Source organism: Triturus cristatus, chromosome 4_1 (genome assembly GCF_964204655.1).
Source record: "Triturus cristatus chromosome 4_1, aTriCri1.1, whole genome shotgun sequence".
NCBI classification, from domain to species: domain Eukaryota; kingdom Metazoa; phylum Chordata; class Amphibia; order Caudata; family Salamandridae; genus Triturus; species Triturus cristatus.
In genome coordinates, this window is record NC_140585.1 from 1157981136 (window position 1) to 1157997179 (window position 16044).

Here is a 16044-nt window from a genome sequence, read left to right on the forward strand (position 1 = left end):
AAGTTGTGAACTGCCCTCTCAGAGTCTGGAAGAAAATAAATCACGGAACAGAGTTCTTAGTGTACACCTAAAGCACACATCTATTTAAAGATGAGCCTAGTTGGTAGCATACAGCAGACAGTTTTTAGTCATGGATTGCTATATGACTGTGCATACAAATGTACTCACTTGTTCATTTTCTCAACCTACTATTTACACTGTTTGCTGTGCAAAGGCAGGAGCTACATTTTAATAGATCTGCTAAGATGCCAGTGAGCAAGGAGGGGCGGTTAGAGCTTGAAATCTGTCTGAATGGCACCCCATGAGAACTGCTTTGAGCAAAGCTCACTTACAGCATCGCATGGAACGCAATTGGTGCTAACCCAAGGCCTCTTACAATCTCTAGCAACAAGTCTCAAGAAAGAATTCAAGTTCAGTCCGAGTGGTCCAAGCACTTTATGTCAAGACATTTACATACAAAATACAAAAATATTCCCAGCAGAATACGGTCTGTATCCCTGTCCCACATCCAATGAAAACAGCATCAACATTTGAAGACACTATTACCAAAGATTCACATTAGACATGAGGACGCCTTAGTCGCCATTAGCCCCCCACCCCCTCATCAAAGAGAGATTTTGAATTTTCAATTGTATACTAGGCTGCCGCTCTGCCCCCAGTCCTCACTGAGCACAGAATAGCGGGAGGAGGGTGAGAAGCGGCGAATGTGTCCCATCGTATCCACATTGGAGATTGTGGTAATCCAGTGATGCAGAGTACCTTGGGTAGGGAGTACCAGAAAAGATGTGAATTTACATGTACCAAAATATGCCAGGGTGGCAGAAAGATTGTGCTCAGGGGCAGGTTAACCAAGAACTGCATGCTGCTCGGATCAAAGGGATTGGGAGGGTGCCTCAGGCTCCCCTCTACAGTAGCCTCACTGAAGCCGAATAGGATCCGTCATTCAAAACCTGTGCCCAACCACGTTCTTGAGTGCCATGAAAGACTATGAGGGTGTTACCCACCTGATGTAGATGATTTCACAATAAAATTAAAAAAAATACATATTGAGCAAAAAGAGCTGTTTTCAAAGCAGTCTGTAGTTGCACACTTTGGGTGGGTTTTCGGTTTTTTTTTTGCACAAGTCTTTCTTTTTTGCAAGATACATGCCTGTTGAGTCAGGGTTTGATTAACCTGGGGCACCTGATATGGTTTAATGAACTTGAAAAATTCAGGGGGCCCTATAAGGCAATTTTGTTAAAGAAAGAACATTCTACATGAATTTTAACTCCTACTAGATGGGTGGGCCACGTGCAGAACCTAACCATTCTTTTTATTCTCTCTAGTTATTTTTCAGGAAACCGTGTGTCTATCTGCAGCAGACACCGGATACACTCAAAGACAAGAAATACCCATGACGAAGGTGTAGCAAACAATTTTTTCAAATGGGACCATCCCTCCTTCATTTGCGACATTGCTATTGTGTTGTGGCCTCACTGCACCATTTTCAAAATTACAAAGTTGATTAAGACGATACGCAAATTATCAAGCCTCCATATTGACCCTAGGCTTTGGGACAACCCCACTAGTTGTGCACTTCCTTTGTTTTCTTTCACTGGGCGTCATTCGGTGTGCTATTTTCCAGAGACTGACTCACAAAGGTAAAGTTAGACAGTGCTAAAGGTCAAATTTGGAATGGTTATGTTTAGCTATTAGCTATCAAATGTAGGAGGATTATAAGGGAACTTAAAATACATTTCAGTCTTAAAAACAGAGTGGTTTTTGCTTTCACTTTAATGCACTCAATAACAAATACATTTTCAAAATTACGAGAGCAGAGTGCCACATTGCACTGCTCCATAGTGGATGCAGTCCTGTCTGAGCCTAACAGAGCACTTACCAGTTACTGAAAATTTAATTTCATAGATTTTAGGCAAGATTTTGGCTGTTCTGAGAAGACACTGCTGGAGCAAGTCCTAGAACGCTTTTGATGCCCATTAATCAAAGGCCTGGCAAGCATGTACAGCAAGTTCTGGAACCTTCTTGCTGCCTGTCAATCGCTCGCCAGGTAGGCATGCAGAGCAAGTTCACATATGCTCGATGCTCCAGCGAGTCACATATCTGGGAACAATGCCAGAGTAAGATCTAGAAAGCTTAGTACCACTCAATCACAGTCCTAACACACATACACATGAATGCCAGTAAACGGCAGCAAATCAAACTTTAACGCTTCACTGCCAGCAGGAGCTCTTCTATAAACACCCGGATGAATAATTCGGACAGATTTTTGAACTTTCACAGAGTAATGGATTGCTGGCTACAGGACAAGTAGGAACAAGCATGGGCAAAGCCTATAGGTCTGGTGTGAGCTGCCAGCCTTTTGGCTTTCTCAATGATTGTTTTGTCATTGTTTTGTAAAACAGCATTATTGGGAGTGCCGGTGGGTCCATGCCAATATAAAAACATTCACTAAAAGCAAAAATATGTGCAGGGTCTAAAAAAGGCTACGTAGCCATAGCAGTCCCAGGCATTGAATGGAACTACTTTGTTTGCAAATGTGCTCCTTGTGAAAACAGAACGCTGTCAGTCACAGCGAAGCTAGCCAATGACTGAAGTGGGCTGATACAATGCCCCATGATGTAGCTAACCGAAGGAAATGTGAATGGCACAAGAACAGACCAATGGATGAAAAGGGCTTGCTGAAAGCCCCATTAAGTATATATATACTATAGACCTAATTTTTGTAAAAGTAAAAGGACTCGGCAGCATTAGACCTAAAAATAATGCAATGGAGCCCCCGTTATAAATTACCTCTATTGTGCACAGAAAACTATGCTCGGCTTAAAGTACTACATCTTAGTCACTTCTGCCAAGCTTATCTTCAATCACAAGTATACCTCACTGACATCTGTCCAAGTTCCTCCATCACATATGTACATCAGTAGCCCTTCTGCCAAAGCTTCCTGTGGCTTAAACTCAGAGCCCCTTCTCTCTCTCACCTGCATTAGTGTGACCTTTTGCATACTTTTGTCCACGTCTGTCACCTCAATCACAGGTCTGCATCAGGCCCAAGTAGACATTCAGAAGGGGCTTGGTCCCTCTCATGTCAATAAAAATACTTTTTTGATTTTTCATTGGTCTCAGTACACAGGTGGATTTGCGATTGTGGTCTGGTGGTAGCACCTTGAGACCCTCACGGGTGAGTAGCGCGCTTTATAAACCCCCTGATTGATTGATAGCTGAGCAGGGAGAAGAAGCTACAAGACCCTGAGAATTGGACTTTCCAGAATGTAGAGGGGTAATGCATAAGGCTCCGATTTTGCAAGGTAGACATTTGCACTGAACACAATGTAACCACTGGCCAAAGATATTGGGGAAAGGCAATCAGAAAACCGGACACTAGCAGCTCCCGGGAGAAGAAGTGGCTATTGGAAATGGGCTTGAAGGGGAAAAGTGGCTCTGGGAACTGGAGGGCCGCTTTCACCCCCTCATTCCAACTAAGAGAATAGCAACACTGTTTATTTGTGTTTAAAAAATACTATTCTATTCATTACCAACATGCGTGTCCCACCAAGCATTACAAACGCTGTGGAAGAGGTCCTTTAACCTACAAAACTTTAACCTGCATCCCATAGTGTTATCTTAAATGTAGGTTACTCTTAAACAGTGACTAGTTGGAAATGACAACTCACACACAAATGAAAACAATGGGTTTGAGCTTGATTCTTAATGCATGCGTTGCAAAAATAGAACATGGACGGCAATGCTGGTTGTTCTTAAATATCTTGGCCCATGTGCATTTGAATAAAGTATTAAGTTCAGCTAAAAGTTGCATTTAAAAAGCACCATGGGCATCAATATTTAGTTTCTCAGGGAGCGCTATCTTTTGCTTCCACCCTCTCCCTCTCTTAGGACTGCTTGCGATGTTTTATGTAGCAATGGCCCAAAAACACGTTAGCAATGCGTTCTTGAAAGAAAGCTGGCTTGACAAGAATAGTCCTTCTAAAGAGCTTGGTTTTCATAAGAACATGTAGCAGAAAGACCGGGGAAAGCCGTGCAGTGTTTCATTTGAACAAGTTGGAGTGCATTTAGTACTAGCATCAAAGCACCTACAAATGACAGTGAAAGTGCATCTAATCCCAAAAACATAGTGTTCCCAGAAACCTGCTCAAAACTCCAGGAGGAGCTAACCCAGAGTTCAGGAACGCTGGGCATCCTCTTGAAAGCATTGCTTTAATGTAGTGTATCCCAAGCCCCAGTATTGCTTATAAGAAATCTCAAGAGAAGAGGCAGCATCGGAGGTGCCCCTCCTCGCGCTTTGTCAGATTCAAGGTAGGTCTGCTCCCGTCCAGTCCTCCCCTGCGCTCCGCTGTAGAGCTACATACATCCTGGAAGAAGTTTTGCCAGCCCTGGAGTGAGATATGTTCACAGATCTGGAAGGGTGTCAGTATGTCCACAAAACTGAGCAGTCAGATCAGGGGATACCCCTACCCAGTGCTCCAAAGTCAGTTGCTTCTCTTGACTGCCAATGAACATCGGTTTCTATCCAAGTTCCTTAGTGGTTATCAGTTTATAGCTTCTTGGTACAGAACCAAGCACCTGTGTTCTGCAGCAGTGGTGCCTGCAGACTTGTTAGAACATCCAGTGTACTTTGTTCACACCCCACAAAAGAAGGGGAGAAGGGAAGCTCAGTCTTGCTGTAGCAGCAGCTGGGGGGTACCCATTAATATCGCCCAGCTTTGGCATCTCCGATGGCACCCCAGACGTCAAACACAAACTCATCAGGGAAGGCAAAGTCCCCAAGCTTTTCATCCAGAGCTTCAGCAAACTCGTCCGGGTTGTGCTTATCCTTGCCAAGCTCCACCATGGTTGCAGCTGTGGAGAGATTTATTATCATTAGAACAGAGGATCAGCCAGTGCTTTCTTTAAACCCCAATGCCCACCATCACACTTGCATACACCTGTTCTGTCCACACTAAAACTGACCATCAATACCTCGCCCATGGTTTACCCACCTATTCCCAAGCACCAGTTACTCCAGCCACAAAAAGACCACAGTGTCAACAAGTAGCAATGGTAAGCCCCTGAAAGCAGTGCCATGACAAAGATCAGCTCCCAGTAAATATCAGTGTTAATTAACCTTCATTCAGCCAAGTCGCCCAATAAAACAAACATACACGTGTCAAGCAAAATGAGCGGATTTGTTTTTGTAAGAAGAAAAGGGATTGCTAATTTATGAATGATGATCAAAGAGTATTTACCACAAAACGGACAATTGGGATATCTGCCAAGAGTTATACCCCGTAGGGTAATGAGCATAAGAAATTTTCACGGAGAAGAGTAGAGCTCAATAATCCACATGGGTATGTCGAGAGAGGGCTTTACATGCATTGGTAGCAGTAGAACGACCCCCCCCCCTCCTGGGACAGCGTGTGGTGGAACAAGTGTTTGAAATGGAGAATGCAAGCGCACTTACCCAGTTCGCAGTCGCGAATGCCCATGTAACTTTCAAGCAGGTCATCCACCTTTTCAATGGCCTTCTCCTCAAACGCAGACGGCTGAAAAAGAGACAAAGTTTTCTTTTCAGGTTAGGCATACAACTCTACAGCAGAATTTTTCCTTCAAAATGCAGTCTTAATGCCTGCAACAGCTCTGGCATGAGATCCAAGCCACTCATTTTCTTTGGTACCAGCAAATTAACCCCACATTTTGAGATGTAAATGGTGAGGGTGAAGTACATGAATTTACAGGACGAGACTAAGGAAAGAAATGCAGCTGAGCACATTCATGTCCAGCACGGCCTCCTCCATAGAGCTACATGGCTGAAATCTAGTTGCAGGTAATAAACACTTCTCGGACGAGGATTACATAGGAATGAGTAACAGTAGCATCTCTACAAGTGGTGTAAACGCAGGGGCAAAGTGACCATAATTCAACAATAAAAATAAACTCCCAGACGCTGATGTGAAATCAAAATAATCAAAATCATGAATAGGTTGGAGAGGAACCAAGGGACTAAAAAAAAATATTGAAAATCACAAATTAGTTAAATGGTGTCCAATATAGGACCAGATGTTCAGCATACCCGTAAACTAGTACCACAGTTCCACTTAAATTCTGCGTATGTTTTTTTATTATGCGGATATCAGGAATCAAACCCTGCATTTTACATTCCTTGGTTAAACACAGAAGCAAAAGAGGCCATATTCTCATACCGGACAGAAGATCAAAAACCTTTGTTAAAGCCAATTATCTTCTGCCAAAAGGATGTCTACGTCTGCAGATTTTGCAGAGGTAGAACAACTGTTTCTTCCCATCGTTTAATCAAGTATTGTTTGCTCTTTCAGGAGACCTCGAGATCGCAGGGAAAGCATTGGGACTGCCAATGTCAGAAGAAACCATTACTAATAAAAAAGAGAGGCCTTGTATTCGTACACGAGAAGGCTGAGAAGCAGATGGGCTAGAGGGAAGAACCATATCTGGTTGCAATAAGGCATGGTAGGGAAACGTAAGCAGTACAAGTCTGGAGGCACTGACACACACCTCTGGATACTCTGTGGTGTCAGATGAGTCGGACTCTGTGCGTGACTGTGGAGCGCGCCGGGCTGGGGAGTGGCTGTTCAGATACGTAGTAATGGTCTAAGCTAGAACTCAGATCAGATCTGTGTTCATAACCAATAAATCCAATTAGACGCTTTTCAAAATATTTGAGGACAGCACCTCTATGGCATCATGAAGAGTCCCTCTGTCCTGGGCGGCTTCATTGAAGGTTTATCAAAGGTTGGATTACGGTGAGAAAGGGTTCGGCATTCGTTTTTTAGGTCTCGGCTGCGCTTGCGCAGTCTCGCTCCGAGATTTAATGACTTGGAGAAGAGGGGCTTGAACCCGCCCCTCTTCTCCCCTGTTCTCCATTGGCTGGCCTCGTAAATGCTGGCCAGCCACTGGAGAAGAGGTCAGTCACTCCGATTAGGACCCGTCCTTTTCGGATCGGGGGCGTGTTTTTTGCGAGAAGTCTCAGGGAGGAGACAACAGCAAAACACGCCCCCGAATCCGAAAAGGACGCTGCCTTTCTCCGAGGCATTTCTGCTCTGCCTCGGAGAAAGGCGGTGGTGTGTCCTGCAGCGGCCCCTACCCCCACACACAACCTTCTGGAGGGCCGATCCGTGCTCACCCCTCCCCGCTGCAGCCTGGGCGGACCTGGGGCCGCTCCTTCCTTCTCTCCTCCCCTGGCCCGAGTGTGCGCTGCCAGCGGCAGGAGGAGCTGCAGCATGGCGGCCGTGGAGAGCAGGCGAGTGTGCGAGATGCAGGGCTGCTGCAGCCAGGCCAAGCTGCAGTGCCCCACCTGCATCAAGCTGGGCATCCAAGGATCGTACTTCTGCTCGCAGGTAGGGGAGGGGATGGATTCGGGCCTGTGGGGGAGCAGTAGGGTGCGTGCATGTGAAGCCCAAGCGCAGGCACTCACGCTGTCAGCAGTGAACACCCTGCCGGGGTTTGATTTGGCTGATATGCCCGGGCACGAAGCTTGCCTCGTCTGTGTAAGAGGGCGGCACCAGCTCCACTTTGAGCCGGGTCCTGCTCCTGTGCAGGTGCAGAGGGGCCTAGCCCGTAGCTGCGATCAGGTGGTGCGGGAGTTGGAATGAGTGTCAGCGTTTATTTATATAGCCCTTGAAATATGGGGTTTGACAGAGCAACCCTACACCTTTTATGCAGTTTGCGAGTTGCACATAAGCTCGCCCTTCGCCTTAATCTTTCTTAAAATATAATTTGGGTTCACAAGTTTCATTTAGGATTTTCTGCACGTCTCTGATTCTCTATAAACCTCCATCTTTTTACAACTTTGTCCTGCTCGCCGCGTTGCCACAACCTCCGCTATCTGCAAGTCAGTCTCTCTGCACGTGGGTCCCATGCCTTTTTTTTTTCTCTCCGTTTCCTGACTTTATTTCTACCAATCTTATTATTCTTTTATTTCTAGTGTATTTCAAAATGACCTTGTCCTAAAAAATAATTTGATAGGTTGTACTGTTCTGCGGGGGGTTAAGTTAATTTTTTTTTAATTTTTATTATTTTTTATTGACCCATTCCCTAGTCGTTGCCCGTTACTTACAGGGACGCTCTGTGCCACCGGCATCATTACGAAGATCTTTAGGTCAGCAGTAAAGTAAAGGAAAGCCTTTCTTTCGGGTGTGTTGCAGGAGGTTTTGAGGCTTTCAGTAACTTCTGAGATTGACACATGACAGCTCTTTATGCAGGGTTAAATATAGTTAAACGCACCTCCGTGTCATCACGCACTACATGAAAGCACTTCCCACATATGCTTAAAACAACAAGCATTTACAATGCAACGGTCTCGGCATTGTTAAAGTTAGAGCTATTGGCCTTGCTCATGACAATGCCGTTTCTTTAAATGTTTTAGAAACAAAAACATAAACAAAAATAATGTCATGAGCAATGCCAATAGCTCTAACTTTACCAATGCCGAGACCATTGCATTGTAAATGCTTGTTTCTGTTATCATGGGGAAAGGGGGAGAGAGTCTGCCTGGTGCAATGCCAGGGCACCGTAAGGAAGGCATGGCCAACGCCAAGGCTTCTGGCACAATAGGAAAATGATCCTTTTTATGACAAACAAGTGACATTTTGTATACGTAGGAGCAATCTAGCGCCATCTACTGGTAATGTAGAGGCACCAGTTTAGAATTGCCTTCACCTAGAGCTGGCCCTAACAGGTCTCCTGCTCTGCTGCGGTGGACTACCTCAAAAGATACATATTTTATCCCCAAATATATAGGCAGCAGAACAGCAAAGTGGCAGGAGAACGCTGGGCTTCGACCACTTTGTGTCTTGGGAATACAATAGGCAATTTAATCCTGTTCATCTCAAATCTTTATATTCCTGCTGTAAAACGGCACTGCTCAAAGCGAACGGACAATCAGTAAAAAGGGAAGCAAGAGGAGTGGATTAGTCATAAATGCCAGCATAAAAAGCAAGGTCCTGGGCAATGTTCCCTCTAATTTTGTTACTCTTGTGTGGCAATGAAGGGCCTCTGTACACAGCAGCCAAGGTTATGTGCGCTAAAGACTAGAAAAAACTCTAGACAAGTGAGCACAGTGCACAAGCTTCTAAAATTACTGGAGTTTACTCCGATGTCTGTTTGTATGAAAATAAATGCAAAATGGTTTATTTATCAATATGTAATCCTCATTTTTAAGGCAAAGGATTTAATGTAACTGCATTGTAAACCAAAATGGTAACATCACCACCTTGTACTTTATGCTCACCTTTGCCAAAAAGCCAAAGCACGAGTCGAGCCCTCAAAAATGGTCTTATCAACCTAATTTAATGTTTTCAAGAATTCATTTAACTGCCCGTTACCTATATGTTTATGCAGCCTGTGATAGGAAGAAATGGTTTAGCCGCTCACACAAAATATAAACAGATCCAAATGACAAAAAAGCTAAAAAAAAATGTTTTAAAATGCATTCCGAAGTTGTGTTTTTTACTGGTAATTCAATAAAATATTGCAATAAAGGATGCATGCTGGGAATTCTAATATCACTTATAAAGACAGGGTCAAACGACAAGTCCCAGAATGCAAAGTGTAGCTAGGCAAGACGTGTTGCTCAGGAGGAGTCCATTTCTATGCTCATTGGCAATTAGAGCTTTTTCCCAGATCTAGCTCTGCCCATGTAACGGCTGCAATTCACTGATGTGAATTGCAAATTAAAAAAATCAATTTTCAGCCCCAAATGCCCCATCCCTTTCCTAGACTTCAGCTATGGTGATTGGACAGGAGAAATCCAGCTGATTCAGAGGGAGTGACACCAGCCCCCTTTGTCACCATGTTTAGCTAGGCTTCTGCCTTTGACAAAAGTGTTACAGGAGCCCCACGGAGATTGGCAGGCAGTAAACCACTGCCTTTACTGTTCATCAGGCACGTTTTACTTAAGATTGCAAGGGGTCCATTGTGATTAGCTCAAGCAGATCTGCTGGGGATTATTACTACTGTTGCTCCATGTCTAGACAGCTCCGTTCTTTTAAGCAAATTCCAAAGGTACCGATCTGTAGCAGGCCATACAACTGAATACTGGCTTTGCAATTTATATATCTTTAAAAATGACTCCAACAGTCCAGAGGCACACTGTGAAAAAGAAAGGAGCTTGAATACAGCACAAATTGCTGAATTCAGAGGGTTGAAGTTAGTAAACCATGATGTACCTCGTGGGTTGCATTTCAGTGGTTCGCTTCCGATGCACGGACTTTAAAGCATACCGTATGGTGTTAATCTGCTATCTATGTTTGCAGGGTGAGGCAAAGTGTTTGCTGTGCCACGTTTTCCCAGCTCTGCGAGGCTGGTGTGAGTGCTGCTAGCACTACAGGCAGCTGTCCTCAGCCTGTGCATGACCCATACATGTCAACAGACCCGATTCAGGTACGACTGTCATTTTTTAAGCCAGAAATGCCTTTATTTCTGAAGTCTCCCACGTGAAATTGCCTCTGCTTCAATACAAGCCATTGGGAAAAATAAATTCCCCCTGACTTTTTTTTCCTCCAAATCTCCCACTTTCCTGTTCTAAAACATTTGCGTGTATGATGACCTATTTTGTCGTACTGGGTGTTTCACTGCTTATTTCTTTATGAAGTGGCGGAACGTCTGTCTGGATGTCTCTGCGATACTTATGGGGTCCGAGGGAAAATAAGCATGAAATTCTTTTTAGACACTATCACATCTCGAAATTTCTACTGTGATCTTCTCAAAAATCAAATGTTTTCATTCTTTGTGCCTTAGATTTGGGATAAATGGTACAATGTGACATGGGTGCAAGGTGTTTTGTCAACTAAAAAAAAGTGTGCATAGCCTGCCCTACAACCTCCACTTTGCACATGCAGCAACACTGACAGCGCACATGCCTTTCACCCGTTTAAATACATGCATCAATGACAAGCGAGCTAAAGAGATGAACAATCACTCGGCTTTCAGTTCTCATTGGGGAGAGATTATGGTTTTAATGGCAAGTAATGGAGGGGGGATAGCATTTTACTGATTACAAAAGGCCAATACATGTTGGTGAATAAAGTAAAGGAGAGATGTATTTAGGTAGGTTCGATGGGATGATCAGCAGCGATGTGAGCACAGGTGACCCTTGGATCATTTTTATTTTGTAACAGTTTCAGTTAGGCTCTGCATGACGTAAATCCTGTCACAACTTTAAAATGCCTCAGGCTGAACTGAAAGAAGATAATATTCTTTTGAAAGGCCGCTCCTCTTTTGAACAAGCGGCTGATTAGATCTCAGTCTCTCTCTTGTTGCAGGCTACTGTGCGCGTTTATGGAGAGAAAATGGGCGCTGGTGCAAGGTGGACTGCGTGCGCGCAGTCTAGAGGGAACATAGGTCCTGGGTGAGGAAAACAACCATGCCCAAATTGAGAGGAAAACCATGAATGTGGAAAAAGTTGTTTATATGAGTAAGGACAGCACACACCTCTACGAACTGCCAAGTTGTAAGGGAGCTTCTAGAGTTGGCGCAAACAGGACAACCAAGATGACAAGAGAGGAGCTGCCTTCTTAACCCCTCGCATGTCAGCAGGCCATTGTCCCACCGTTTCCTCACCTCATCATGGGACTCCGTCAAAGGTGATGAGCAACAAAACACTGACTGCATGGCCTTGTGTTGATAGTGACAGGCTTGTGTGTTCAGCATGAAAATATTTTATTTGCATAAGGCTCAGATTTTGCAAGGTAGGCATTTGCACAGAGCGCAATGTAAAAGAGGTCTGTGTAAAACAGAAGTGTGTGTGTTTGTGATGAGACACTTTAAATTGACAGCCACAACCACTTAGCATCTATAATGCAAGAACAAAAAGTGAGCTGAAGACCAAGTACAGTATGTGAATGCAGCAGGATGGGCAATGGGTAGCCTAGAGGGACTTGATGGTTTCCTTCGGCTTCATACGTTGCTGGTTAGGCTTCGAAACACAGATTTGGTTTTCTAAACCAATGAGATTCAAAAACACATTTCGCCTGTCCCTGCAGGGGTAGTCTGCACGGTTTTTATTGATTTTTTTAAATTTCAAAGCATCTGTCTAATGAGGAAAACAAAACGAGAAGTGATGGAGATAGAAAAATGCTGATTGCATGGTCATTCCGTTGCTTATAATATTTTTATGTCTTTGGCATATAGACAGCTCCATCTAACAAAGCCAAACAAAACAGTGGGATTTGTGTAATGCATTAATTTTTTGAGACCGCAATAGAAAGAGATCTTACGACGTAGGCAATGCCTGTTCAGTAGTTATGGTTAACTTGCAATTTTCATAGGGAATGGCTTTTCCTGATAGGCAGTACTTTTGCCAGCGTTTAACAAACCAAATGTTATATTTGCATTGTATATACACATACACGGGTATACTTTATCTACAAGCATTTTGTGCATCTTACCACTTCCTCGACGGTGGCAGGGCCTTTCGATCGTAGTCGCAGGGTTCCGCGCCCAGTGCCAATCTGTGGGTTAGAGCTGACTTTGGCTCCCCCAGATCTCTGGCCAATCATGTCTGAAATTGTAAGTGTGAGAGGTATCAGCGAGAACAACCACAGAAATCTAAGCTTGTATTCTAGCAGAAAATACTACTTACTACAGGCTCTCGAGACCGCTTGACCCCTCCTATATGCCAAAAATGGCCCTTTCACCAACTCCTTAATGCATACCGGCTTTGGCCTATTGGCAAAACCCAACACTGCAAACTGTAAAAGTTATCACAAATACTACTGCTCACACCCGTGACTAACAGCAACTCTTACACACCAGGCCGCACCCACTAAATCAACTCGTTGGACTGGCTCACTGCCTCCCATGTGCTGGTTCTCCTCCCCCGCCCGTTCAGCAAACATGGAACAATCTGGTATCTCGTGCAGGGAACAGACCACATTCAGTGCTCTGCAGCCCAGGGCAGCAGCAGGAAGCGGCCCATTAAATCGAGGCAGCTCTGCAAGCAGAGGCTTCGTCAGCCGCTGTGGGGAATCCGTCCGGCAGGTCGGGCGGGAACCCCGCCCTTCCGACGTGAAGGTGCACCGGGCGCGACCTGTGCCGGCTCGCTGCTCCAGGAAGTGAGCCAAGGAGGGAAACAGGAGGCAGGAGAGAGTGAGGTGGGCAGGCTGCCAGAGAAAACAACGCGGAGGGATAGAGGCGAAAGTCCATCGCTACAGACTACATGGAAACCAAGGCAGAGGGAGGAGGCAAGAGAAACGAGAAGGAATGTGGAGGAACCCCGCACAGAACAGGAGGAGCAGAGCGCACGAGCAGGAAAGCCTTGAGAAGGAACTGGAGAAAAGTAGAGCAAGAAGGAAGCGACAAACGTGTGAAATGTATTCGTGTACTTGATGTACACGATCTTGTGATCGTTTTCTAATCCCACACGTAATGTGCAGCGCCCCGTTGCTTCCTGGTTAGATTTGCTCTCTATATATAGCTAAATATACAAATACACAAAAGCACTAGAAACAAGGCGGAGGAACCGCAGCCTAAATAGAGGTGCAGGGAAACCAGTCAGAAAAAAAAGAACTCCAAAGAAACTCCAGGCACACACTAGACCGAGACAGAGAACCGGCAGATGGAAGGGGCAAGTACACAAAAGCATAGGAAGGAGATGCAGGAGAGGGAAGAAATAAGGGGATGGAAGGCAGGGGACTAAAGAAAAACTACAAAAGGACTGTGAAGAAAGAAGATGCATTCATCAACATGGGAAGGTCAACTGAGAGGTAGATGTAGTGCAGTATGAGGAGGAAAAGGTAATAATGAGGGACTAGGAACTAAGCGCTAAAGAAACTACAGACCAGTGGGAAATAAATGAAGAAGGATGGGGCAGGTGAAAGCAGTGGAAGCACCGCTTCTCCTGAGGTCATCGCTCACTGAATACCTTTTTTGTTATGCTCCTTCCCCCCAGTCACCAGTCCTGTTTTGCTTTCTACTCAACCAGCCTCCGTCTCCAGTCCCCTCAGCAAGCCCAACCTCTTCTGTCCATACACTTTCGTTTTAATTCCACTTCTTTTGTCCACTTCTCCAACTCATTCTTAACTCCTTCACATTCAACCCCAGCGGAAGGTACAGCAGGCCAAAAACGTAATATACTCAGCTTTATGGCTGCTTTATTACCTCCCTGTGACCCAAGCTATTCTGGCATGGCAACTCAGGCTTCATTCAATGCAGACCGGTGTCCTTGCAAGTTATGCCTTGAATGTACGGCCCGCCTACATTTTGCGTCTTATTTAGGGTGCTATCCCTCAACATGAGACTGACGTCTGTCCCTCACCTAGACTTGCGCTCTAATATAAATCTGCATTCAATTTACCCAGTGAAAATGACGGTTTCTCTCGATATGTAAGTTTAGGCTTTCAGTGCCGCTCAATGTGGTTTGAGCTAGGCGAGTAAAGTAAGGCGGCACAGTGAATGAAAAGGGATGACATCCAGAATAAACAAGCATTTGCAATGCAATAGGTCTCGCATTTACACAAGTTTAAGCTATTGGCATTGCAAATGACGATGCCTTTTATTTATGTTTTAAAAACGAAAACAAAAATAAAAGGCATTGTTATTTGCAATGTCAATAGCTCAAACTTGCGTAAATGCAAGACCTATTGCATTGCAAATGCTTGTTAGGACTTGTGCCCTGATCAGAGCCCTCTTCATTGGACTGAAGCAAGGAGTTGAAGCCACTGCTACAACTTACATTCACACAGATAGAAGCAAATGGTAGTGTATGTTGAATGTCACCTCGAATCAGTTCTACCGAGAACGTGGGATTTTTCATACAGGAGCCGTTAAACCACCACAGTAAATCCCCGCCACAAGAGCGAAATTTGGCAAGAGATAACATTGTATTCGATACCACGGAGGACTGTTTGTTCATCAGCTCGCAACGTTCAGTGTGCGCGGGGTTTCGTGTGTGCGTGCTGTTAATAACCAGATACACACGAGGCGCCACCGGGCATAAATACATACTGCGCCATCGAGGGTATTTTTAACACCGTCTACCAGTTGTTTTTTTTTCTGTGTTTTTTTGGTGCTCTCTTTCAGGAGAAGATCAGCACGTGGCCACGTGCTCCCTGGCCACGTCGGTGCTATGTCACAGGATTAGTCTCCTGTTTTGACACGGCACTGGGAGGTTTTGTCACCTGAGTTGCATACTGTGGCTGTTGGGTAACAAGCCCCAGCCTCCCCTTGATCTTTGACAGGGTAAACAAGCTTCAAAAGGTATGAAGAACCATTATTTCCCAGTGGGCCCAGGGCGTGCTCTTATCGCACGCCCTGGACAAGGTACACGCTGTTAAGTGGTAATGTTTCCCATAAAGGATGCGGGGCGGGTGACTCACTGTTTTCCCTTGGCGCATTGATAACTGTTCTGAACTCTATTTTCAACCCAGGGCAGGTCCTATCAAACGCCAGTGGCGCCCGGGCAGTTTTAGCCTTTGTACTGTATTGTATTATAAATGTATTTTTATTGTGCTTACTACCCAGACGAGGCATTGAAGCGGATACAAACAGCCATATTTCGAGCTTTAGCAAATAAAACCAGGGTCAGGCAGGCCCAAAAAATTTTTTTAAAAATACACGCCAGCGACTGGTGCGCGCGCGCCACTGCGAGCCATATGTGTTTTCAATTATCGCGCCAGTGTCTGGGCACGATAATTGAAAACATATGGGCTTTGGTGCGCGTAACAGACACCAATAGGCCATGGGCGGAGCAATGCACCCGCCTTTGGCCTTTGGCCTATTACATGCTCTGTTTTAAAAAAACACGCACACAAAGCCCAATAGCAGAATCCAAAAGGAAAAGCACACGCACGAGCGTTTGCGATTCCAGGGTCCGTTTTCAAACCCCGGACAAAAGGTCTCTCGCCTGCGCGAGCGAGCACTGCTGCGCAGTGCAACGCAGGGCGCAAGCCCTAAAAATGGCAAGAGGTTAGTGCATGGCAGAAGCTACAGAAAAAAAGAAAGAGGCAAATAAAGCAACAGGAGGTGGTACAGAAACCAAACAGGGGAGGAGCATGCAGGAAACTAGTGCACACACATAAG

General features: G+C 45.0%; 1 protein-coding gene across 1 annotated transcript in view; it reads right to left on the reverse strand.

Annotated features, from left to right (window-relative positions):
* Positions 1–416: 416 nt before the first annotated feature.
* Positions 417–16044, reverse strand: part of GIPC1 (GIPC PDZ domain containing family member 1) — a 44770-nt gene continuing 29142 nt past the window's right edge. Inside the window, exons 5-7 of the mRNA XM_085654312.1 lie at positions 12414–12526; positions 5456–5537; positions 417–4854 (exon numbers count right to left, since the gene is read on the reverse strand). Of these exons, the coding sequence (XP_085510438.1) occupies positions 4703–4854; positions 5456–5537; positions 12414–12526 (347 nt within the window). The 3' untranslated portion in view covers positions 417–4702. The remainder of the gene's footprint in view (positions 4855–5455; positions 5538–12413; positions 12527–16044) is intronic.